This window comes from Falco biarmicus, chromosome 9 (assembly GCF_023638135.1).
Source record: "Falco biarmicus isolate bFalBia1 chromosome 9, bFalBia1.pri, whole genome shotgun sequence".
Taxonomy (NCBI): domain Eukaryota; kingdom Metazoa; phylum Chordata; class Aves; order Falconiformes; family Falconidae; genus Falco; species Falco biarmicus.
The window spans coordinates 9,866,442-9,891,704 of NC_079296.1; the positions used below are offsets into that span (position 1 = coordinate 9,866,442).

The 25,263-nt window shown below is 54.1% G+C and overlaps 1 protein-coding gene and 1 long non-coding RNA gene across 6 annotated transcripts in view; both read left to right on the top strand.

Moving 5' to 3' along the window:
* Nucleotides 1-237: 237 nt before the first annotated feature.
* Nucleotides 238-8,798, top strand: LOC130155143 (uncharacterized). 4 transcript variants are annotated; one of them, XR_008823930.1, is made up of 4 exons: nt 238-305; nt 581-663; nt 1,192-1,534; nt 3,465-8,798. It is a non-coding gene; the product is annotated as an uncharacterized LOC130155143 (long non-coding RNA). The 4 variants fall into 4 exon arrangements; XR_008823931.1 differs by having other exon boundaries at nt 254-305; nt 562-663; XR_008823928.1 differs by having other exon boundaries at nt 249-663.
* Nucleotides 8,799-13,225: 4,427 nt separating this feature from the next.
* ARRDC1 (arrestin domain containing 1) overlaps nt 13,226-25,263 on the top strand; it is a 39,633-nt gene continuing 27,595 nt past the window's right edge. For both annotated transcript variants that reach the window (XM_056352112.1, XM_056352111.1), the window contains exon 1: nt 13,226-13,422. In XM_056352112.1, the coding sequence (XP_056208087.1) occupies nt 13,305-13,422 (118 nt within the window). In that variant the 5' untranslated portion in view covers nt 13,226-13,304. The remainder of the gene's footprint in view (nt 13,423-25,263) is intronic.

Sequence of the window (25,263 nt, forward strand, 5' to 3'; positions counted from 1 at the left end):
TTAATGGGTAATTTGAGCACTGGGACAGTGACTGATGGATGCAGCTGGAAAATCAATAAAGAGCTAAATCTGGAACAGAAAGATTCATGTTTGTTTCCCTGACTGTACCAGTGGCTTAAAGTACTTCAGCTTTCATCATACTGTGCTGTACAGCCCTCGCTAAATTTGGGGAATCACGTGAATTTGCATTGCCAACATGCAAATGTCTTTGGTCAGACACAGCACTGTGGTACAGCTGAACACTTTGTACCTGTTCCTGGCTCTCACCCTGCGATTCCCCTCTGACAGAGGACTGTCCTCTTCAGGTGAGGACAGTGAGGCTCCAGGGGAGACCCAGGGACTCACCCCCAGCCACAGGTGGGGCTTTTCCCCAAGCTGGGATCAGCCCTGGCCACTGTTCACTGGGGATGCTGCTTGCTGGTCCCCACGCGGCTGGAGCAGTTGCGTGCTTGGACAGTTTCATGCTATCTTTTGCCAAACACAGATCTTCTTGTTTGTACTCTTTGAGGTCAAAATGGGCCAGAAACTATATGTCAGGGTTTTTTTAATTTCTTAAAGCAGGAGTGGTTCCTACCCACAGGGCCTGCGGCAGAGGGGAAAGGACACCAGCAAGTTCCCACAAGAGATGTTCTCAGAATTTTGCTGCGTTTGCAGATGTCGAAGGTGGGTTGTTGGGTTCAGCCAGCGGAGCAGGCACTGGTGATGGAGCCAGCCCTCAGGCTGAGGCTTGAGGCCGGGGGGGGGGGGGGGGGGGGGGGGGGCGGTGCCCCCAACCCCACCCAAGGGTTGGACAGTGCCCAGCTGAGATGCGCTCAGCATCGCCTGGAGCTCCCTGCTGGACCACCATGGGTGGGAGCGGCACGGGGACCCCCCAGCTGGAATGAACCCCCCGGACGGGGCTGCTGGGGCCGCTGCAAGGTGGGAAACCGTTTCCCAGGGCTTTCCCGAAGGCTTTCCCGACGGAGCGGGGCGGGGGGGGGGCAGGATGCTGCCGCGCTCCGCCGCCGCTCGGCGGGTCCCTGCTGCCCTCCGCAGGCGCAGCCCCGAACCGCAGCGAGCTGCCCCGCTACCCGCGGCTCCGCGGGGCGGCCGGCGAGAGCCGTGTTCCTAAGAAAGGGTTGTGGGGGACGAGGCCAGGAAGCTCTTCAAGAGAAGCTCCTCTTTTTTTTTCTTTTTTTTTTTTTTTCTCAGGCGCTGACCGTGCCTACCTGCCCCCCAGGACCACCCTGCGCCCTCTGGATGGATGTGTTCACCTTTACCAAATTTTGCATTTCCACATAAGCCCTCATGGATAGTGGCAAATAAATCCCGCTTTGGGCTCTTTCGCATACCCATCCCACCGCTCAGCTGGATGCATGGAGCTGGGTGCTACCAAGGGGTGCATTACCCCTCAGGACAGTTGTCCCCGGGGCTGTGACCGAGCAGATGGACAAGTGGCTCTGGCACAAGGACCAGACACCCACTGTGTCCCTTCCTTCATCTCCCACCACCGAGCACCCCAGGAAGGCACTGCAGAGGAGGACACACCGGGTAGGTGAGCATCACAACCACCCCGTGATAGGGAGTGACAGCATGGGAGCTTGCAGGCTTCTCAGTCTTCAGATCTCTTTTTATCACTATAAATTCCATTACTTCAAATTCAGTCAAGTCCTTCAGGATTTTTTTTTTTAAGCCAGTTATAAAAAGGACATTAGAATTACAGTTCTGGTGCTAACAATAGCATTACTCAAAGCTGCTGGCCAGAAGTAGAGAGCTCTGGGTAGAATAAAGACCTAAACTAAATTGTCAATAATAACTTCTTTTTTCCCCTCCCTGTCTTCCAGCCTCCACAATCTGCCCGGGTCTGTCCATCTTAATGAGTATTACAATGGTTTCAAATTAGATCTACAGAAAATTGAATTTTTTCCCCTCAGAAGCTTATTCTGGCCTTTAAAGGCCAGTGATCATATTTTGGTTTGTATAAGAGCATCTTTGATCTCAAAGGCTCTCAGCTTGTAGAGAGATACGGCTCATTACCAGCAATTCGATGCTGTTGAAATGCAGCCACAACTGAAAGGATGACAGGCACCGTGCTGCAGCACCCAACATGTCAGGAGAAGAGTTAGGGAGACGTTTGGCCAGGGGTGCTCGGTCCTGGCCCCGCACTGCCCTGCGTGGCTCTCCTAGACAGAGCACCGCTCTACTGACACCCAGCTGGCATGTAGGTGATCACCCTCCCCCAGGCAGGTGCTGGGTTTGCAGCCAGAGGCTTTCAGCACCGTTTGACTCCTGAAAGTATGGGATGAAAGAGCCCCAGCAGCCCAACCTAGCTCCAGGTGGGTTATTGGGGAGCCCCTGGGGACACCCTGGGTGACAGCAGTGTCTTGCTGAGAGGGTGATGCAGCCAGTAACCTGGCAATGCACAAGGGATTTTCTCATCTATTTGACTGGCCCATGTAGCATCGCTGCTGACCCAAGCATGGGGCTCAGGCACAGGTGCTGTGCAGGGAAGGGATCATGCTGGCTGCAGGAGACCTGCTGCTTGCTCACTGCTGGAAAGGTACAGCAATTAGACTTTCCAGGAAAGCCTGTTACCATAGCAGGGCACTGGGAGCAGACAGTCACTTACCTCATCCACAAAACAAGGGGGATTTAGTCTTGGGGGGGGTTCAATGGGCCCAGCAGCTGCAATTAGACCTCCCATCTGCTTCGCATCTAGATAGCGCAAAGCCGAGCAAATCGTGAGCAATGTGATGCCCTGTGGCAGCATCCACAGCCTGGGCGTTGTTTGTAGGGGCACTGGGGACAAATGATTTCATGGTGCGTGGTTGGGGGGTAAGATGGGGCTTGCACCTGGGTGTAAGAGAGGCCAAGGGGTCTGCCCTCCTGCTCCTGGGAGAGAAGGCAGCAGAGGCTGCAGAGTCTCTGCTCCTTTCAGCCATACTGAGGCAAGTAAAGAGTCCCCAGTGCCCTGGCAAGGATGGGGCAGGGTCTGCCTTGGTGCTCCCTGCTCCAGTGGGGGCTGCTGCTTCGTATGGACAAGGCTTTTTCATAGAGCAGTGCCATGAAGCCCACAGCAGTAGTTTGATAGTTGGTTTGAGAAAGGTCTGTAAAGATATCGACTCCCCCAGGTATTCCTAGAGCAGCCTCCACAGAGTCCTTAATGACCTGCAGCAGCCACCTCTGCTCACCCCAGCACCCATCCTGAGCACCCACTCCCAGTGATGGGTGAGTAGGGCCAGATAAGCTATCAAAAGCACCCTACCAGCTGGGGGCTAGATGAGGGCCAGGAGCTAAATAGGGTGTCAGGGCACTAACAGGCTTTAATGACCCTGACCAGCCTCCCCTGGAGCCACAGGCCCTGGGGGATCCATTTAAGCTCTGCCAGGGGCATCAGTCACTGCCTAAGTTGTTTTGAGGAGCGTTGGTCTCCTGACCTTAACCCATGGACTGATTTCCCAACTTGATCTGCTTTATCACTGTAGACCTGCTGAAAGATGACCAGGTGCCTCTCACTGATCCTGAACTGCAGGCTGATTTTCTGGCTTGATTTTAGACCTGTCTCATTGTGGGGAACTTCCCTGATGGTCTGTCTGGACTCCTGGTTGAACATTTCTACTACCTCTGCATCTGCCACGATTTGGAGCAGAGGAATGGGGTCCTTGCCGGTAAGACTGCCCCATAGCTGTGGTGTCTCTTCTGGCTTCCTGGACCTTTGGGAGCCCCTGGCCCTTGCTGTGCCCTAATGGGGGGTGGGGTGGTGGGGGTTGTATAAGGACTACCGGAGCACATACAGCATTATGAGAGAGGGAACTGTGGGGTATAGGTGTTAACAGGGCACTATCTGCTGGGGTGCTGTAGGACAGTCTCCTCTGCGATGCCCGTTGCAGCACTTGCCAATGCTGCTCCAGTGCAAGGACCTTGGAGACGGGTGTACCCACAGCTGGGGTGCAGAGGAAGGAGGTGACATGTTAAGCTGTGCAGCAGCAGTTGAGCTGTGAAGCTGCAGCTGATTTCTCAGGCATGCTGGTGCAGGGATGCAGACTTTGCACTTGTGGGTCTGGGATCAGATTCCTCACCGGTATCTGTCTCTGTTGTGCTGCCTTTTGAAGCACACACCGAGATGGCCACATTTCCAGCACGGAGTCAGCTCCCTGTAGTGATAACCTTGTGCACAGGCACCCATGTGAGGAGCTGGGAAACCAGAAACTTAGACCCCACAGAGTGCTCTTACCAGAGAAGTCCCCTGACTCTGCGTGGGGACAGGCAGTAGTAAACGGAGTCTGGGGAATTTACTTTCTTCTTCAATCCTTACTCCCCGCAGCTGCTGAGATGGGATGCCATGAGCAGGAACGTACTTGCAGAGGATGATGAGATGCAGTTGCCGTAATGTCTTTCTCTTTTTCAAGCCTATTTCATTTAAGCTTTTTGCAGCTCCCGCAGGTGCTTGGGTTGCAGCAAGGAAGGCAAGTGGTGAAATTATAATGGCAGAGCTTGCTAAGAGCAGGAGGGACAGGTTAAGCTATAGCTGTGCTGTAGTCAGGCAGGTGTCTGGTGGAGAGATGATTCAAACCCAAATGAAGTGATTTCTCCTGGTGCTGATAACTGTGATAACACAAATTGAATGCATTTGTTGGCCTTGATTCACATCACGGTGGGTGTTTTCAGTGGCTGAAATGTCAGTGCAAGGCAGGTTTTAGGAGGACTTAAAAAATAGCTGTAGTTAGGGCTGGGCTTGGAATATTTGCCCGTGGGAGGAGCATGCAAAGGTGATGGGTGCTGTCAGGAACCAGAGCTGCTAGTGAAAGAACTGGTTTCATCCTAAACCATCTCAAGCTCACAGGATATAGGGGAGACAGGGAAATGCAACTGTGATGACATAGTTCAGCCAAAGTGAGAGAAGTTTTGACAGCTTTGGCACCAGCTGATCTGTAAGGCAAACTCCAGCCCCAAGGAGAACGGTGAAGTAAAATCAATCTGGGCAGATTTAGCTAGGATGACTGTCTTCTCCATGGAGCTTAATCCAGGACATGGACCCGCAATGCCTGGGATGTTTCCACCTCACCCACATACTCGGAGAGAACTGAAGCACGCTGTTAACAGTTATCCTGGCTGTATTAAATCAGGCATACCATGCCTTTTCCCTCCTTGTCCTCAGAAAAGGGTTCCATGGCTTTTCCGTGCTTAGTATGTCCCGTTCCCATCTCCCAAGCCTTTTGAGGGAGGGAAAGGCTGTCAGGTCTTGTACATAGCTCACTGCTGGTCTGCCCTGAGCTGCCTTTCTCTGCTTTCTGACTAGTTGTGCTGTTATAACACACTGATCTACTCTTGGCTTTCAGTTTAAGGGGTGAAACTCTCAGATGCCGTGTGTGGCTCTCCAAGGCATGGGCTCTGCCCTCCCAGCTGCACCTGCTGGATGCTTCTCTGCTGCTTTCCTGCCAGGCTACACCCTTGTACCAACCCGGGGTTTGGAGGCTCTTGTCACTGCCTCTGTTGCGCTGCTTGTCTCAGCCCCTTTGGGACCCTGTGCCAGGACAGTCCCCAGGATGGGACAATGGCTTCAGCTCACACTGTCCCAGTAGGTAAACTGGGTGACTGTAGCTTGGCAGGCTTCCCCCACAGAGGCAGTGTTGGGGGAGTAGACATGGACACGCAGAAGCTCATCACGCTCAGCTCCTGTCACTGAGAGAGAGAGAGATGTGGAGGCAGACAGAGCAGTAAGGATGTACTGACAGCTTGTTGCCTTCACTTACCTCATGGTGGCAGGTGCTGGCTGCTTCCCCAGGGCAGTTTTGCCAAATTTATGTGTATTTTTTCTGCTGTCACCACCCTGCACCTGCAAATATAGACCTTTGAGGTGGGCTGGGCAGCTATCCTCTGTGCAGAGAGCTGGGGGCTGCTGGCAGGAGCAGTGTCCCAGGAGCTGCTCCTAGAACCTGTCATGAGCTGCTCGGTCCTCTGCTTGTGTCCCCCTGGGGACAGTGGGTTTGACTTTTTCCAGCTGGCCAAATACAAAGGCCACAAAGCAACTGGCTGCACAAGCATTGTTGTTGCCTGGTCAGCTGGTGAAAGTGGGTTGTAGACCCACCTTCAACAGCTCAGCTGGCAGTGTCATGGGCTGGCAGGAGACTTCCAGCACATGGTTCTACCTCCATGGAGGAGCCTCCATCAGCTCTTCATGTGAACAGCACCGTGCGGATGTGTGGCTGGGCAGGCGTTGCACATGATGTGCCAGTGGAGGACTTTTTAATGATGCCTCCAGTACTGGCCAAGGCAGGTTTGTCAGATGTGACTCACCTGCCTCATGACAAATCTGGCTGGCCAGACAAGTGACCTTTGAGTCTTGTGTATTAGCTCATGGAAACCCGAATCAACAATGACTGAGGAAAGGGAAATACCTGACAAGGAACAATCCCAGGACAGCCCCGCTGAGGAGCTGGGATGAGCAGGGGTAAGAACTGCAAGGTGAGGGGGGAGGGACACCCATGCCCCCCTGCTTTTTCCAACCAGCATCCACCCATAAGCCAGCCAGCCAGCAAACTCTTTTGGAAAGCATTACTTCACAAAGAAAAATGCTCAGTGGCTGACAGTGCCTCGGGCAGAGCACTGCTCTAGCAGAAGTTTAGGCTCAGAGGCCAACTCCTTCCCCCTCATGCCTGGGTCTGGGTGGCTTTCTGGCCCACCCTGTAGGGTGTCCTTGGGGCCAGCGCTGCTGGCGTGCTGTCCTGTCCCTTACCCAGGCCCTGGGTGATGGAGAAGGAGCTCTGCACGTAGGTTAACCTAATGCTGTAGAGGGGTGGTTTTGTTCAGAAGGGGACTTTCAGCTGTGTCATTAGGTGTTGGGCTGCTTGCTCTGCTGGAGCCGCTTGCAGCAGCAGATCGGTGGCTGGTCAACATCATCCTGAGCCTTGGTCCTTTGGGTGCGTCTGCCCCTGCACCAAGCCATGGTTTGGCTCAGACATCCCACTCCAGCATGTGCCAAGAGTTGCTCTCTGTGTTCCTGCAGGAGCAGCTGCCGAAACATGCTTTTCCATGCTGGGGATTGACATTTTTTGCTCTGGACACATGGAGTGACTGATGATGAGCAGGAAAATGAAGTGTTTCTCTCGGCAGCAGGGGGTGAGATGCGTGCAGAGGGAAGGAGTAGAATTCTCTGTGAATTGGCAAAGGCAGCCAGGTGTGAGAGAGAAGCATGGGTGTTGTGGGGTGCCCCCACCCCAGGGGTCTCAAGCTGGGTCATTGACATGTACTATCTCCTCTCCCTGGACACCTCCTCCTGGGCTGCGTGGAGGGTTGGGGGACTTCTTGGTGAGGACGGGGTCCATCCCACAGCTTTTTATCAACTAGAAGTGGGACATCTGAGCTGGGTGAGCAAATTAATCCAAGCAGGGGGCTGCTGAGCCACACAGAGATCCACTCCTTTAGTTGGCAGCTGTGGTGGTCTCTGATATCACTGTTGCTGCCTTCTATCCCTGGATATTCATCATTGCTTCTCTGCTGGAGGCCATCTCCACCACAGCCAACAACATGGGAGTGCTCCTCAGCCGATTCTGGGGGGAGTCCAGTGGATTTAGGTGAAAGTGCTGGAGGAGGTGTGATTGTGGACTTTGCACAGGAGTGGCTGATGAGATGTCACATCCCTGACAGTGAGTCTGTGGTGGAACAGGGGTCCCCACCAGGAGAGACGGTACCAAATGTCAGGAGTGTGGGAAGAGCTGGTGCCTGGGGTCGTGGCACATTGCTGTCTCAGCCAGCTATGCTGTGATGTTGTTAGAGGAGCCTGTTATGGGGAAAAGGGAAATAGAAGAACTGGGCAGTGAAGGGAAGGGAGACACGAGAGCCAGTCAAATACACATGTCTTGCACCTCAGGTGGTGATGAGGCAGGGTTAGCGACCTCACTGCTGCTGGACCCTCTGGCTGCCCAGGACACCTCTTGGGATGGCAGATGCCAGGTGTCGGGCCACCCTGCTCAGGCGGCACCGCAGTCCCCTGAAGGGATGCCCATAAGCCTTGACCTCAGCCTGCTCACGCATGTTAAACAGCGACTGCTGCCTTTCCCTGGCATTGTGCGAACCCCAGCCCAAATATGTGTAGGTTTGCAGTGAGGGAGAAATGAAAAAGCTGCCCAGTGCTGGGGGTATGACGGTGCAGCCCTTGGCTTTTGTTTGGCCCTTTTCTCAGGTGAGGTCCCGCTGGGATCACCAAGGGTGAGTAAATCCTCCCATTCCCAGAGCCCATAGGTGAGGGCAAATAAACCGTTGTCCCGGCTCTGCCTGTGCACAGATGCTGAGCCCTGGGGGGAAGGGAGGACAGGCGTCCCACCATCTGATCCTCCTCCCCAGTCCCACAATGAGCGAGAAGCTCTTCCAGCAAGAGATCAGAAACCCAGGCAGCACAATTAGAATTATAATAATAGTAATTACTGCCTTGCCTCTCTCTAAGGATTTTCTAGTGAGGCTCACCAGGTGCTGGCTGGGCATTAACTAATTAAAGCAATAGCATCCACGTGAAGGGGATGGGTGCCAGCTGGGTCACGGGACTGCAGCAGCTCAGCTGGGGGCTCGTGTTCTCCCTGCCCTCATCTTTATCCAGGCTTGGGGGGGGAAGGTTAAAAGGGAGGAGCTCGATTGGGAGGTACGTCCCCGAATGGGCCCTCTTACCGCAGGGATGAGGGTTAATGTATGGGAGAGAAGAAGAGCAGGTCAGGAGCACTCCGCATGCTACCCACGGGTGCTCCTCTGGTCCCCAGTGATGTGAGCTAAAGGGCTTGCGCATACCTCTGTGTGCGTTTGGGGATAAATAAACTCTAATGCATCAACTTCTGTGTGTGCACATGTCTGTACGTAGGAGGCTGCTCCTGCACGCAGATTTCCATCAACACACAAACGCCAGTATGTGGGCCTGCGTAGATACAAGCCAGCACAATAACACAAAGGCTGGAGAAAATGTTTCACAGGGAGAGACCTGAAGACCTCAAATTGCTCAGTTTATCAAGGAAATTGAGAAGTGTCTTGATTTTGGTGTGTAAGTATCACCACAAGGAGAAATTGCTTGGTGCTAAAGGACTCTTTAATGTCAAAGAACGAGAAGCCTGCCAAAGTCAGACTAAAAAGCAGGCACACATGTTAGCAGCTAAAGGGATGAGCAGCGGAAGCAAACTGCCAAGGGACATGGCAGGACTTTCTGTCTGTGGGTGAAGGGCAGCCTCATCTCTCTGGCGGAGATGTGTCTGCCAAATTATTCTGTAATCAGGCATGCAACATGAGTGTAAGCGGATGATATTTATTATGTTTTTACAGCCCCTTAGATCTGGTTTTTTTTTTTTTTTCTTTCTTACTCCTTGAACGAGGCCTGGGATGCTGTCTCAGGGTATGGGGTCATGAAGCATCCACGGGACAGAGCCCAAAGCTGCTGCCTGGCCTCTGTGCAGTGGCGTCTCCCAGCTCTGCTGTGTGGATTGTTCCTGATCACTTACTGCCCTTTTCTCATCAACCCCGGGAGCGGGGCTGCCACGTGGCCCTCACGTCTGGGAGGCTGGTGCAAATGTGGGGTGTATCAGGCAGATGCAGTTTCAGGCGCTGCTGCAGAGCCCTGGGACATCGAGATCCCAGAGCTTCGTACACCACTGGTGGGACATTTAGCTCCAATGTCACCGCATGCCCTTGCCTGCAAGCTGCCTTGCTGGCCCACAGCAGGGACACAGGGGACCTCTGCTGTGGCAGCCTGCGAGGAGAGGGCGGATGGGCAGGCTGAACCAGGCTAAAAGTCACTGTGAACTGGTGAAAGGTGTCAGCCCAAAACAAAGGAGTAATTGTTGTTGCTTTTAGTATCAGATGATGTGGTTGACTGGCCAGGGAATCAGCTGAGAAGCAGAGAAATTATTTGGAAAGGTAATAAACGTAAGTGTAATATAAATATGCCTGTATTACGGATTTTATATGCATACATAGGTATATGGAAAAATTATCAGTGTATATAGTGTAACTGTATCATCAGTGAGCCCTCTGTGGGCTCGTTGTTCACGTGTGTGTATTTTAGTCCAAGGGAAGCTTAAGAAACTTAATGGCCAACTTCCTTGGCCGTGCTGCTCTGCTGCTTTCTCTCTTCCTCCATCACAGCCGCTCCCCCGCGCGACCTCGCAGGGTGTGGTGGGCTGCCCAGCCAGCAGCAAAGCCCCTATCGCTCCCCTCAGCAGGACCAGGGAGAGGGGTTGGAAAAGCAAAACCAAGGAAACCTGAGGGTTGAAAGGCTCCTCATCTTGTATCAGAGGGGCGAGAGAGCAGGAGAAGCTAGGAGTGTCCCCAGGGTGCCCGGCAGCACCCTGTCTCGTCTGTCTCCCCAGCAGACACGCACCCTGAAGCAACAGAGCGGGTGGAAATCACTGTGCGCACTGCAGGCTGCCCCGGGGTGACATGCTGCTGCCTCACCCAGGAGTGTCCACATCATTAAACCCGCTATCAGTCACAGCTCAGGTATTCACCACCATTTCCGCGCTGCCTCACCCTGAGCACCCCCGGGTCCCTCGCTGGGCTTGGCCCCTGCCCGGTCAGACTGTTGCAGCCAGCGCAGGGGAAACTGAGGCATGGTCAGGTGAGGCTGTACCTCCTCTGTGTCACCAGGCACAGCTGCAGGACAACAGCTGGAAAGCCAAAAGAGGAACAAATTTGTCTGCAGACAACACCTATGGACTTAACCGTGAAGCCTTTTACATCTATAGATCAATACACGTAGTTATTACAAAACTCGCAGCTACAGCTGATCCCTTCGTGGGCATGTTTTGCCCACGCGTGACAGCATGTGCAGCTGCTCTCCCCCTGCAGGGCCTGTGGGCAAAGCTCTGTGCTGCAGGCACAGCACGGCTAAGGTGCCAGCAGGGGTATTTTATTGATAAATGTGGGGGTTTTTTAATAACTACTATGTTCTTTGTCAAGAAATTTCATGTTCCATGAAGTTAGGGGAATGTGATGGTGTCTGAAAGGAAAATTGTATTCTAAAACTAAAGTTGACAATTGTTTTTCTTTTCTCTTTTTAAATTTCCCTTTTAATAAAGGAAAAAGGAGGAAGGGAGAGCAGACAGAACCCAGAGGAAGTAAGATTTCCCACCACCACAACAAACCCTTCAAAACATTTTTTTTAAAGCATAATAATGGTTCAAAGTTGCAGGAAAGCGAATCTTTTGCAGTTTAACAAACATCCTTAGGTGATGGTTTGGTTTGGTTTTTTTTTTAGCTGCTCTGAATTTCAGCGCTGGTGAGTCCACAGACAATTAGATAACAGGCATGACTCTGGAGCACGGGCAGATGAGCAGGGAGGCAGGAATGCAAATACACATTTGACTCTAATGAGTAAAATCCTCCTGAACCTAGCACCACCGGGCCCCATACAAGGAACAGCAGGTGCCCTGGCATCGGATATATTGAATTATTCCCATCTAGTTACGTCTTACTAACTGCTATGCACAGTGTAGCTGTGGTCTGGGGGGTTAGTGCTGTTGCTGACCGTGCCATGAGAAGGGCTCCTGTATTTTGTGTCTAAGTACACTGTGCCTGTCTTGCAGTACTGTAGCTGTGCCACAGCATGCACAGCCGGGGCCGGAGCCCCAGTGCCTCTGTTCAGCAGCTGGCGCAGGAATCCTTTTTATTCACGTTGTGACCTTGGGCAAGCAACTTCACCACGCTTAAAATTAACTTTCCTGCAAACAAGGCGTGTAAGTCTCTTTGCGCCAGGAGAGCTATGGCACAGCGTGAAGGGCTTGGTTTTGGCAAAGGGTATTTTTTCACCCTGTTGTCACGCCTGTGGTGTCCCTCTGGGCCAAGGGTGCCATGCTGCCCCGGTGATGGGGTGGCCCCAACAGTGGAAAAAGCCCTGAGTCTTTGGCTGCTTTCCATGGGGGAACAGGGCTCAGCAAAATCTTCGGTAGCACAGGGTGCTTTTGCTGTCCCCCCACCCCCCAATTTGTTTGTTTTTGCTGGCAGAGCTAAACAGGGGCTGCAGAGACTGATGAAAGAGGCTGCAGGCTCGTCTCACAAAAAAACTGAGATGAGAAAATCAGTGAGCTTAGCTAGCCTGGCAAAACAAAAGCTAAGGGCAGCCCAAGGAGAGCGGTGTATGGATGCATCCCGGGGTACGCCCTGCAGGAGGAGATGAGCTGTTGAAAGCCTTGGCACGAGACCCTATAGGGGTGTACGTTGCCTGTGACTACATGCAGGCTGGAAACAAGGCAGCTTTAAACATCGGAGGAAGGAGGGCCTGGAAGGGCTTCCCAGCAGGAGCCTTGTGCACTGGGAGCTCACAAACTCCTTTGGTGCTTTATGAGGGATTTTAGGTTGTGACACTCACCATAAGGCAGCACGGAGGGTCCTGCAGCCCTGTGTGCCCGGGCTGGTATTGCTGCAGGTCCACGGGAGGATGTCTGTCTGTCTGGCCAGGTCCAGGCTGGGTGTGCTCTGCAGATAAACAGCCCGTTTCATACTTATTAATTCTGCCTGTGTACACAGCCTGCGTGCCAGTGGCCGGGAGGCCTCGCCGGGAGGTGCCTTTCCTCAGTGCTGCCTTTGGTGTGGATTTTACAGATGTTTTTTTATTCAATCACACAGCTCAGAGGGGGAACACGGCAAGTGTGATGGAGGGAAGCCGGCTGCTCGCCCTCAGCTTCCTGGGATACCTCGGCGGGGTCAGGCACCTTCACCCTGACCTGCTGGGAGCATGAGGCCGCCATTTACCCCTCAGCCCCAGGCGGCCATCGGGTCCCCTGCATTTGCCCCTTGCTGGATGCTTAAAGAGATTTGGGTTACAAAAATAGGAGGGGGAAGATGTGACAGCTGGGCCGGGAGAATTACAGGGAGGAGATCAGATTAGATGGAGAAGGGAGCACTCGGAGGCAAGATGGCCCCATGCTGGGACAGCTCCTTCCCTCACAGATCAGCCCTACAGGCCGCCCCTTCCCTCACAGCCCGGCCCCATAAGCTGCCCCTTCCCCCACAGCGTAGCCCCACACCCAGCTTATTCCCTCATAGCCCTGTTCCATAGCCGGCTTCTTCCCTCACAGCCCAACCAGACAGCCCAGCCCCACAAGCGGCTCCTTCCCTCACAGCCCGGCCCCATAAGCTGCCCCTTCCCTCATAGCCCGGCCCCACAAGCTGCCCCTTCCCTCACAGTCTGGCCTCACAGCCCAGCCCCACAGCCGGCCCTTCCCGCGCGGGGCGGGCCGGGGCGGGGCGGGGCGGGCGGGCGGGCAGGGCCGGCGCGGCGCGGCGCGGGGCGGCAGGTAGCGCTGCCGGCGGAGCGGAGCGGGCCGGGCCGGGCCGGTGGGGCCGGCGCGGCCATGGGGAAGGTGCAGCTGTTCGAGATCCGCCTGGGCGACAGCCGCGTCGTCTACAGCCCCGGCGAGCCGCTGGCCGGCACCGTCACCGTGCGCCTCTCGGGCTCGCTGCAGTACCGAGGTGAGCCCGCGGCCTGCCCGCCGCCTCCCCGGGGCCGTGGCTGCCCCCGCCCGCCTCTCCGGGCGGCGGGGCCGGGGGGGGGCCGGGCCGGGTTCCCGCCGCGGGGCCGGGGGGCGCGGGCTGCCCTCGCCCGTGGGGCCGCTGCCGGGGCGGGGGGGGACGCGGGCGGGAGCCGGGTCCGTCCCCCCGGCGGTGCTGGGGCCCGGGTGCTGCGGGGCTTGCAGCTCGCTTCCCCCGCTGCGGGACGGGCAGGAGCCGCCTGTGCGGGGGTATTTTCTCCTTTGCTTCCCTCTTACTTTTTACTTTTTCCCATGAAAAAAGCAAACAAACCAGCACCCCCGGAAAAAAAACCCCAAAAACACCCAGGGCGAGGGTGGCTCACAGGCACCGCCGGAGCCGGCGGGTGCAGGGCGGTGGCACCGGGGGAACCTGCGCCCCCCGCCGGTGCCCGCAGCGCCGTGGCGTCGGCCCCGGGGCGGGGCGGGGGGTCCCGGCGGCCCGTGCCCGGCAGGGCGGCAGCCACCCGTTTGCAGGCGGCTCCGCGGCGAGAAGGCGTTTGGTAACGTCTCACACGAACGTTCTGAGCTGTGGAAGTGCCGGTTCGGGAGATACCCAGGCTGTGTGTGCCGGGGAGGCAGCAGTGCCCCCCGCTGTGTGGGGGCTGTGGGCGGCTCTTGCTTCGAGGGAGACCCAGGCCCGGCTGGTACAGCGTGTTAGGGCAGGGGGATGGGGATGGAGCGTGTGTGTGTGTCGGGAGGTGAGCTGAGCTGAGCTGCTCGGTTTGGATTTTCCAAACTGGGAATGTGTTCCCCCACCCTAGGGAAGTCATTCGCATTTCCAAGTTACTTTTGTGCTCGATGCTGTGGAAGTGCAAACTGGTTTGCTGGATTTTGTCTTGCTTGCTTCCATGTGCACACTTCTTCCTTTATAACAAATTGTTGGGGTGGGGGAAACCGAAGACTGTAAAATGCAAAGTCCCTTGAACAGAGACGTCAGCCTGGGTGACGGTGGATACGCTTGCCTATGGCTTGCTTTTGCAAGCAGCTCTCCCCGTTGTCTGCAATAGCTTTTTGGAAGCTTCCTGAGGAAAAAGGTATCTAGGACAAGTGCAGACTTGTAGTCTCTTTCACTCCTCTCAGAGCAAAACAGTTGCACGGTCCAGCGTTTATCTTTGGAGGATACTCCCAGATGTACTACTCCCAGCAAACACGTTCTTAACGAAGTGTGGCTGACTTCCATCCTCGGCCCATCCCGTTGACTTCCACGCCTGTTCCTGAAGGTGCCTTTTGGATGAGATGAGAGCGTTTGGCCATGGAGGGCTCGGTTGTGCCAGCCCCTCGCACAGCCAGCTGACCACAGTTACACCTTACTGTTTTGTTTCCTCTACAGCTCCCATCTTGGAGGGGAGCAGCCAGGTTCTCTCTACACCAGATCTTTGCTTCCTGGTGTGCTGCACCTGATCATTGTGGGGAAGGAAGAAGGTGTCTCTTTGTTGTAGACCTTCTTTCTGCTTCCTTATTGCTTTGACTCTGTGAAGCTTCAGGGTCTGGCATCAATATTAGCCCTGAAGCCAGGAGGGGTTTTGCTGTTGGATCTGGTGTTTGATGCTGGGGCAAGGATTTTAGTAAGAAGCTGGGGCAGTTGAGCTCTAGGAAAATGGGCAGAAGTATGGAGCCAAAATCTGAGGTGGGCTGTGTGTGGCTGTTCCTTCTGCCTTGGTGTAGAGGTGACTTGAGCAGCTCTGTTGGGCTGAGGTCCCTGCATGTTGCCTCCACCAGCTGGGCTGGAAAACTTTCTGTTACTGGTGTCTGAACCTGCCCGAATAAGTCACATTGGGATGTGATGCCAGCATCTGCAGAGCACAAGGGTGACTTCTTGCTGTGCATCCTCCCTGCTGTTCTGGTGTTTAAACCCACACGCTGGGGCTGGGGATCTCTCAGATGGGGCCTCTCGCCTTCCTTCTGGCTGAAGGAAGTGTCTTGCCCTCCGAGGAGGAGGCTTGTGTAGCTGCTGAAACATCCTCCTTGGTTTGACAGCAGGCAACAACCTGCTGGGGAGAGGTCTCAAAGGGACTAGTCAGCCCCGTTGAGCTCCACAGGCTCAGCACGGGAGGAATCAGACAACCCCTGACACGCTGTAGCTTTCCTCTGGGATGTGAGGAGAGGTGGGTGGCATCAACTTTTCTGATACAGTATGTATACCTACACCTCTGTGACCAGCTATGGCTTTTCAGATTAATAAACAGCTCAAAGGAGAAGACACAAAGTCCTCGCCCAGTGCAGGTCTGGCTCACAGCACTGCGGCATGGTGCTTTCCATTTCCTGAGCTGGACCAGTCTGGTGGGGTGGCTTCTCTGTGTTGTGGTTTTTGAGATCACAGATGCCAGCAAGCCTGCCGATGACTACTTCACAGAGTAACTCGTTTCATGGCTCTTGAAAATTGCACCTTCTAAAAGGTGGACAATGCAAACAAACAAAGCTCGTTCTGCTTTTAGCTTGCTAAACAACCACCCAAGAAATCTTGGGTCATAGGAAAGCGTAACTGGAGACACACCTTTTGGGATCATAAATGCTTCCACCTACGCTGCCTTCTGTGTCAGCCCTGCTGACTAGCAATAAAGGCTGTTCCGTAGCACACCTTCAGCTGGCCTTGTGGCAGTGTCACAAAAGATGACTGACTGCCCTTTGATGACCCACACAGACCATTTGGGGTGGCATGCTTCTCCCTGTGGCTGTGCTGGGGTTAAGGTCCTTCCCGGAAAACTTCTGAGCCTTGGGGGAGAGCGCTAATGGGAATGCAGAATTCCTAATCATTGTGCCTGGCTTGCTGGGTAAATCATCAAACTCGGTGTACAAAGAATAATTAAGCTTAACAGGAAGCTGGCGCTGGGACAGCTGGAGAGGGAGTTAATTCGGGAGGAGGGAGAAGGGAAATAAGTTTGTTCAGAGCAGGGCAGGCGGCCCGGTTGCTGGCAGGAGCGTGCTGGGACAAAGGCTGGTGCTGCTCGGGGATGCTGGAGCACTTTCCTCTCAACTCTGCGGCTTCCAGGGCCCGTGTAGATTATTTCAGTCCTGCTGCCTGCCATTCGGCAAGCCTTCATGCGGGCAGAAGTGTAATGTTGAAATAACAGCCCTCTCTTGTGGGTCACTAAAGAAACCTGCGAGTGCTTTCTGGAGCAGATTTCAGCACTTTGCTATTCCCTACTCTATTATTTAGCTGTCCAGGTTTATGCAGTGATGACTTGACTTTAAAATCACTACCCTGAACTACAAAGCTGCAGACAGAAGTACCTATGTCTGTTCGTGCTCTAGAAGTACCCAGGTACGTAATTCCCATTTCTGCAGAGCAGAGAGCCTGTGAATCATAATTTCCTTCTCTAATCTTAAATGTAGTAATTTTTCTTACTTCTTATACAGAGAACCAAGAAGGCTGGTGGTGAAGAAGGGGTTTGAAAAGCAGGTCACTTGAAACCTAAGTATGTATCCGAACTAAAAGATGGCTTCTGTTTCCCTAGAAGGGCAGTAGGAAGAAGTTTGCGTTTGGCTAACATGTAAGGTGGTTTTGTTGTGTGTGTAACCTGTGCTGTTCCCGAGGGGAAGAGGTGACACTGAAGGTCACTGTTGGCCACAATCCTTTCTACTACCTGACCTCTGAAACAGAGGAGAATACTGTTCCTGCAGAAAGGCTGTGGCTTGGGCTGCTTGGGAAAGTGATGTTCAAAGCATGGATTCGGTCCCTGGTTCATAGTCTGAAGCTTGCTCTGTCCTGAGTCAGAAGTTTTTCTTCTGTAAAGGTGGATTTGAAATTTAGGTATAAATTTAGGTGTAAATGTAGGTGTGTAAGGTCACCTATACATCATCGGGGTGGGAGGAACCCCATGGTTGGTCTCCGCTTTGGGTGGCAGTGTGGAAGGGAGCGTGGCGCCTGCAGTGCAGAGCTGGGCAAGGGCACGGTGGGTTTGGAAGGCAGGAGCGGATTCAAAGCTGTTGCTGCCCCTGGCGATATAGGCAGTGCCCGGTGAGGTCCTTGAGCCATCCGGCATCCGCTAGCAGCGGTGGGTGCCAGCATGAGGGGAGGCTGGCACTGATGTGCAGGAATGCTCATACATCGTTCTGCAGCATCGCTCCAGCAGGCTGGATGGCTCCTGCTGTAGGCAAAGTGGATTAACTTTCTTTTCTCATTGTCTGGAGTGAGACAGCAGGGAGCTGTGTGGCCAAGTCTGTCTGAGGCTGTGGAACAAAAGAGGGATTTTTGCTCTCCTGGCTGGCTTGCTGCTAGAGCTCCAACTCCTCTGGAGTTAATAACTAATCACGAGATTGTTTTGTGTCTCTTGTCGCTGCAGTGTGTGCCTCTCTCTGCTGCTCCCCCCGCCCGCGCACCACTTGTGCTCATCTGAAAAACTCTGCTTGCTGCTTTCCTTGGCGAGGAGACGTGCTGCGGCCTCCCATCTCTTGTTTAACAAAATGGGAGAACAAGTGGAGCAGAGTTCTGTCTGTCTGATTTGCTTCCAAGTGTGACAAACGGGGTGTGAGTGCTTATTCCTTCCCAGCAGCAGTGCAGGGCTGTCGGAGATGTAGCTTGTCTTTCAGGGCTGGAGTCAGGTAAGCAGCAGGGAGGCTTCCTGGCTGGGAGGAGGAATTCTGTGGGTTTCCATCCCTCTCCTCCGGAGGCAGCTCCCCATCCCTGGCATGGCCCTGCAGGCAGGGTTGGGCGAGGAGGAGCAGCTGAGGAGGATGATGGCTGGGGCTAGCCCCTCTGCCAGAGGAGGTGTGTGTGCATGGACAGGCATGCTCTGCTCATAGCATGTTGTGGAATACCTTTTGCTGAAAGTCATCCGTGGGGAAGAGGAAATACGTCTGTAGAGGACACATAGCTGTCACTTGACTTGGCACAGTCTTGCTAGAGGCACTGACAGCCAGAAAGAGTAGGATGGGCATGCAGACCATCTGCTGTCTGGAGAAGGAGGTGACGCTTGGGCTCTTCCAAGAGAAGAAGGGCAATGGGTTGGTTGGGTTGTGCTGCGGGGCTGCTGCAGACCTGACCTGTGCAAAAGCGTAGAGAAAGGTGCTCTGCCAGGCACTGGGGCAAGTCTTTACTCCTCCTGCTCAGGGCAGCTGCTTCTGCAACAGCCTGGCAAGCATGCCAGGGGCTGGGTTTTGGTTTGGTGCCTCTGTTCTTGAGGGCTGATTGCTGAGATATCCAGCACACAGCCTTTAGGCTACTGTTGTGACCTCTGAAGCCTGGCAACAGGGATTGCTGTGGAAGTTAATTACCTCTTTGTGCTGCTCTTAAAATCTGTTGCTCTTCCCATCTCTTGTGTAAAAGTGCAAACTGCTTAGGAGAGGAGAAAATGAGCAAAGGGCCGGTCTTGAGAGTTTTACCTTGTGCACAGTTGTGCCTGTGTGTGCTCAGAGTCCCTGTGTCATGTCCAGGATCTGAAACAGGAGGTGAAATGGCTTCAGACCACAAAGATGTGCAGGCTTCTCTCTCCTCAAGATGGCTTTTTAACAGCAACTCCACATCCCCCAAGTCTCATTGATGGCCAGTTAAAACTAGCTGGTGAGGTGCCAGCGTCAAGTGTGAGCTGGGGGTTTTGCTGTGAATAAGCTTGTGCACAGAGGACTTACACCAGGAGGTGGGTAGCTGTGGCTGGGAACCACTTTGTCCAGCATCAGGGACCATTTGAAGGGGTGGGTCAGAGCCCTGTGATTGAACTGAATGCCTTGAGCTAACTCCCACAGGTGTATCAGGACCTTGAGACGCTGGGTGATGGCAGCAGAGAGGATATGGGGGGTGTCCTGAGATAAGGGTGGACGCTACTTTTGACCCTCTCATCAAGGTGAGGGTGACAAGCTAGTGCCAGCCTGGAATAATTTGAACACCTAGTTTAAAAACACCCTGACCTCTGAGCACCTTAACCTTGATTAAAAGTGGAGCTTATCACATATCTGTAGGTAGCAAAAAGGCTGTTTCCAAGAAGAATGAATCATTTCTGGAGCACTAATGCTTATAACTTCCAATCTTTTGTTCTTGCTGACGGAACCGTGCTCGGTCGTTCTGGCTTTAGCAACTCAGGCCAACAGTAACAATGCTGCTGCAGCTTGCTGTCCCTCCCTCCCAAATGCGCCTGCCTGAATCCCACATGCTCCCTACAATAACACTTGAATAAAACTAGCTCGGAAGGCAGCGTCTTCAGGGAGGAAAGCTCCATGTGTGCGGGAATGAATTGGTGCCGCCTTGATGGGGAGTGTCAGCACGGGACTGAATGTCAGGTCCAGGGTGCAGCTCTCGGTCACAAATGCTCCATTTTCTGTCTGCTTGGACCTCTGGAGGTGTCCAGCCTGGCCACAGGGACTGTCGTACCAACTTGTAGCCCTCCTCGCATAGCAGAGATCTGTTATGTATCTGGTGCTGTGGTAATAACAAGAACCTAAGTTGTCCTTCCAAACTGATGATCTTGCTATAAATAGAGAATCCAGCTGCTTGTATTGAATGGCATCACAGAAAATCATAGGAGCAGCTATTATGCAGAATGAAGTGGATTCTGGCTGCTTTCTCTGGAGATGGTGGGGCGGGGGGATTTCTTGACAGTTGAGACGTGTGAAAGCAATACTCGAGAGCTCGGTGTGGCGTATGAAGTCTTCAGCGGGGAGCAGGTGAGGCATGGTGGCTGGGATCTCCTGTCATGCCATCCCATGCTGTGCCTTCCTTCCTCCCCACTGGAGGACCTGCCTGCGCTGCTACCCGGGTGAAATGAGGGCTCACGAAAACGCAGGGTTGCTTTACTGCTTTACTCTTAAGGAAAAGGCACTTGAAACCTCTCCTGCTAGGGGGAGGTGAGTTGGCTTCGGGCTTGTGCTTGGGAGCTGCAGCAGCGCTGAAGCAGACGATTGGAGGTGTCTCAGCAAATTCTAGCTGCTGACTCACGAGTTTAGCACCTGGAGGAGGGGTGGCCGCAGGGTGGACGGGCCTTGGTGCAGTTATGCGTGGTTGCTTGTCCCCCGTGCTCTTGGCTTCTCTCCTTGTATGCGGGCTCCAACCCCTCATGCTGAAACTGTTGTTTCCAGGGTGGCTGAGCAGTCCTGAACTTGCTGCTTTAGTCCTTCTCAGTGCCTTGGAGGCGGAGGCTTGCTCAGGATGCCTGGTTATGGCAATATTGTCTCTGCTGAATCCTTTCAGCCCCAGGTGCACGTGGTGGGGGTTGTCCAGCCTGTAACAGACCTTTTCCTGGCTGACTGGGTCCTGAGCTGACTTTGCAAGTGTTCTTTTCTCAGGACGGAGGCCAGGTACTGGGGAGTTTGTGCCTGGGATCCATCCCTTGAGCCCCAGGAGGTGATGGAGGGGCGTCACCTCCTCTCCTGAGCATCTGCATTGCATCTGCAGGGCTGGCCGTGGCTGAAAAGACTGGGAGAGCTGTGTTGTGGGTGGCAGTGAGGATCTGCCAAAATGAGCATCAGCCAACAAGACTTATTGTAGCCTTAACTCCTAGACAAGTGTATCGGGGAGTCTCAGAAGAAAATGAGCATGACGCAGTCCTGCAGCAGAGTCTGGCCCACAGGAGCCCTTGTACCCGGGCATTACAGTAAGCCTGTTAAGCATGAATTTCCAGAAGTCTTTGAAGCCTTTATTTAGAAAGAGCCTGAGAAGGGAGTAGGCTCTGGTGAATCAACCTCTTTGTGGTAAGTAGAGAAACCTGATCAGTCGGCTATTTATCTGCCTTCAGTGGCTTTTGCACCCAGTGTGGAGGGGTGATGCTCCTGCGGTGGGAGCAGAGGGGCTGTCTGGGGGGAAGAGCTCGCTGAACCTGCTCTGAGATGTGGGAAGAACAGAGCAGAGCGCTGGAAGTGGTGGCAAACAGAGGTGTGTTCCCAGGACATCAGAGAGCTCAGCCTCGCTGGCTGCTCCTTGTATCAGGTGAATCGCTGGCTTGTTCTGCCAGCGAGGTGGGAGAAGATGCCTGGCTTTGCACTTGCTGGCAAAGAACAATCAAATTTGTGAATGAATTTAAAGGGGCAGTCTGTTACAGCGTAAACCTGACTGGTGTTAACACACCCAGCAAAAGCCTCCTGGGACCTGCAGCACTGTGTGGTGGACTGTGGTGGGGTTTCTTGCCTGGTTCTTCCTTTTTTAGACAGCCAAGTCAAGTGTACGGGAATATCATAACTGCTTTGGCCTAAAGTAGTGTTAAGTGCTGGGTGGAAACCTACTTCACTTTGGGCAAGCTATAAAAAAAGAGGTTCTGCTCTTCTGTTTCAGTGCTGCTCAGCCTGAGGAAGAGTGGCTGTGGTCCCTGGCTGGCTGAAGTGTTGAGTGCTGGCAAGTCCTGGTGTCCGTCAGCATTCCTGTGAGCTGGGGCGAGCTGCTGGCTCTGCTCCACATTGGGCATCTGGGACCTGCATTCTCCTCCTACAGGGCTGTTCTAGGGGCCAAACATTGAAGATTAAGATGCTCTGAGTGCTTATGTGTGTACAGCCTTGTTTTTTCTTTGAAGAGCACAGCTTGCTTATGTTCGCATTGTCCAGGGCTCACAATAGCAAGTTTAAGTGGCCCAGGTCCCCTGAAAAGGCTGGCAGTGAATTAGGATCTGTGTTGTTCAGGGGATTGTAAGTAAAACTCTCCTGGACCTCACTGAGATCCTAAATACGAGATGTTTCTGTACCAAGCTGGCAGCATGTGCTGCTGGGAGGTGCTGGTGCTGGCAGGCAGCCTGCAGCCCCGCAGAGCTGGGTGTAGCTGCTCGGGGCAGCGTGGCAAGGACGAGACCAGGAGCTGGGCTGCACCTGGGCTATGCCGAGCTGTACCGAGCGCTGGGCGAGAAGGAGGGAGCGCAGGCAGTGACAGGTCATGTTATTTGCAGAGATCTGCTGGGTAACAAGCTGAGCTCCTCTTTGCCGGTGTCTGACTTGCTACAAGCCCGGCCTGGAGCTTGTCTTGTCCTAGTAAAAGCACAGACGGCTGTCTCGTGGATGGGGCAAACAGAAGCGAGCCTCAAGCATAGCTCTAGAAGGAGGACAGGCATGCTGGTCTCTAAACAGGTCAGAGTTTTCCCCTTTGAATTTCAGTCCAGAGAAGTAGAAAGGAAAGACGTTTCTTGAGCTTGAAAGTTGGCTTCACACAGCAGAGTGGTTGAAGATCCACATGAAACGCTGCAGCTATCTCCACCAGCCTTCTGCTCCTCTGCAACCTCTCTGCATTTCCCCACTGATACTCAGAGGAATAGATCTTAGGAGAGGAGGCAGCGAGTGCTGGCAGTGTGGCTGAGGTGGGTGGCTGGCATGGGGATATTCGTAGTCAGCTGTGAGATCTGCCTCTTACTGCCAAATCCGTAGTTTCTCGCAGTGCCTCCTGTACTGCTGTCTGCTCTGGCTGTTCCCAGCACACAGGGTGTCTGCATATGCCATCGTGGCTTGGGAGGAAGAGGCTGGTCCCTCGGCACGCTGTGGTGGTGTGTGGTTGCTCTCCTTGCACAAGGACCCAAGGGCTGGCGTCGCTGACCCAGCCCTGTGTGTGGCAGCAGGTGTTGCATGGAGCAATTCTGCAGGGCCGTGCTACCTCTTTAGGATGGGGCAAGAGTTTGGGCTCCCAAAATGGGTCCGAGGTACGACTTTCTTCCCTGCTTTCTCTGTAGCCACTAATGAGGGATGCTGCCTGTCCCTGGTCCAGCCCGGGCTGTCCTGTGGGAAGGCCATGGTGCGTTGGTGGGCAGCCTGGCGCTGGTGCCTGCAGTGGGGAGGCCAGGGTAGGTGGCACGGTGAGGGCAGGGACAGCTGTGTGGCTGTACACCCCTGCCAGGCTGCGCGCATGGGCTCTGTGCTATCTGGCTGTGACGGTGCAGCCACCTCTGTCCTTGTGGGCTCTCAAGGCAGAGTAACCCCATTCCCCACACCTCTCTTCCCAGGCTGTTGGGTTGTCACGGCGCTAGGACCTGCATCAATCTGAAGCTTAAAAAAAAAACCCCAAACTTGTCCTTTTTTTGCAAGAGGCAGTTCTGGAGAAGGGATGCTGGGGGAGTCCTCTCTGGAGCACGTTTGGTGAGCAGTGAGGTGGCTGAGGCAGCAGTGATGTGGTGGGCATCGGGGTGAAGGGCAGGACAGGGTGCAGCCTGTTGGTCCACACAGATGCCACAGTGTTTGATGCCTGTTGCTAAGGAGCTGCTGTTGCCTTTGGCAGCAGGACTGGCAGATCCAAGGCACAGGCTTTGTGGCATGTGGGCATCCCCCTCCCACAGCCCGTGTGGCCTTGTTTGCCAGTGAGTTTTCCACCCACAGCCTGACATGTGCAAAGACAGTCTTGTTAAATGTGCTCAGCTGGGGATTTCATTCCAGATGTTTGAGATGACCCCTTCCTCTGAGGGCAGCCAACGTGCTGATAAAACACTGTGATGCTATAAATAAACCTGTCAGCTCTACAAGGGAGAGGAGCCTTCTGTTTGAACAGGAGTTTGTTCTAAACGGGAACCCAACAGTTTGCTTTCTCCTCTTGGGGTGTATGTTGACCTCTTACTCTGGGGAAGAGCTGGAAAGTATAGGTTTCCCTGTTGCTCTCAACCTGATGGAAGAAACTGCTTGAAGAGCGGAGAGGATCAACCTGCCTGGGGGAGGACTCTGAGAAGATTTGCTGCTTTGCTTTTCTACAGGCACACACCTGCCCAGTCTCCCTTTGGAGACTTCTGCATTTGCTAGAATGAGGACATCCTCCATGTGTCGATACTACCTGTGTGAACGTGCCACTCCTCAAGTTGGACTCTGGCTAAAATAACTCGTGCACAGCCAAAATAATGGCTGTGGGCGCTCTGCCTTCCTAGTAGAGCTGTTGCTCCCTCATTGTTGGTACAGGTGGAGTTTTCACCGGCTGTGTTGAGGAGCTGGTTCCTGCAGTATGGGGCTGCGTTTGTGGGTCTGGGCTTCCTGCAGGTCGTGTGGGAGACCCAGCGGCGTCCTCCTGCTAGAGCCTGACAGCAGGCAGATACAGCCCTGTTGCTACAGCCAGGGAGAAGAGGCACTTGTGGCCCAGCCCTTAGGATGGGTTTTGCTTAGTTTGGGCTTGCAGGGCTGGCTCTGCTGTCCTGGAAATCAGCTCACTGAAAGGTCAGAGCCAGGAAGGGAGGGACTGTCCCTTCCATGGCTGTGAGTCATTTGGCTGGTCCAGCCTCTTGCAGGGTGCAGAGGGCAAATGCCAACCTGAGGAAGAAATGGCTGAGCAGCAGATCTTGCTCCTGGAGGCTAAATGATGTCAAAGCTTGTGTCACTGCAGAGGGATCTGCAGGGTGGTCCTGAGCTCCAGCTGGGCTGATGTGTGGCAGGAGCATTGCCCGCAGCCAGCTGCACAGGGACAAAGATGGGTCAAACTGTGGCAACAACACAGTATTTTGCTGGGAGCCGGTCTGCAGCCTCAGAGTGGAGAGCTGTATTAGGTGTGACTTGTGTGATGGGCTGGTTGGTTGTGGGAGGTGGGATGTCCCCTGGGTCACAGGGAGCAACTGCCAAGTCCTTTGTGTGCTCGAGGCTGCTGCTGGTGTGGGAGATGCTGCTCGATGTGTGTCAGCTCCAGATAACTCGCCTCCCAGAGCCTGGCTGTGGGCTTGGGTTTGAGTTGAGACGGAAAGCATGAACTACTCTTCTAGACCACTCTTCTCCATCCACATTAGAGGCCGAATCCCCTTTCTGCCCCTGCGCTGGGCTCTTGGGAAGGAAGAAGATTAAAACCTTCCCAGACAATCCTTAACCTCGTGCCAGACTCGTTGCTGCCTCTAGCATTTGGTGTAAGCTCTGCTCACGCCTTGCTGGCTTGTGAAATGCTCAAGACTATTTGTGTCTCTGAGAACTGACAGGATGGACCCAG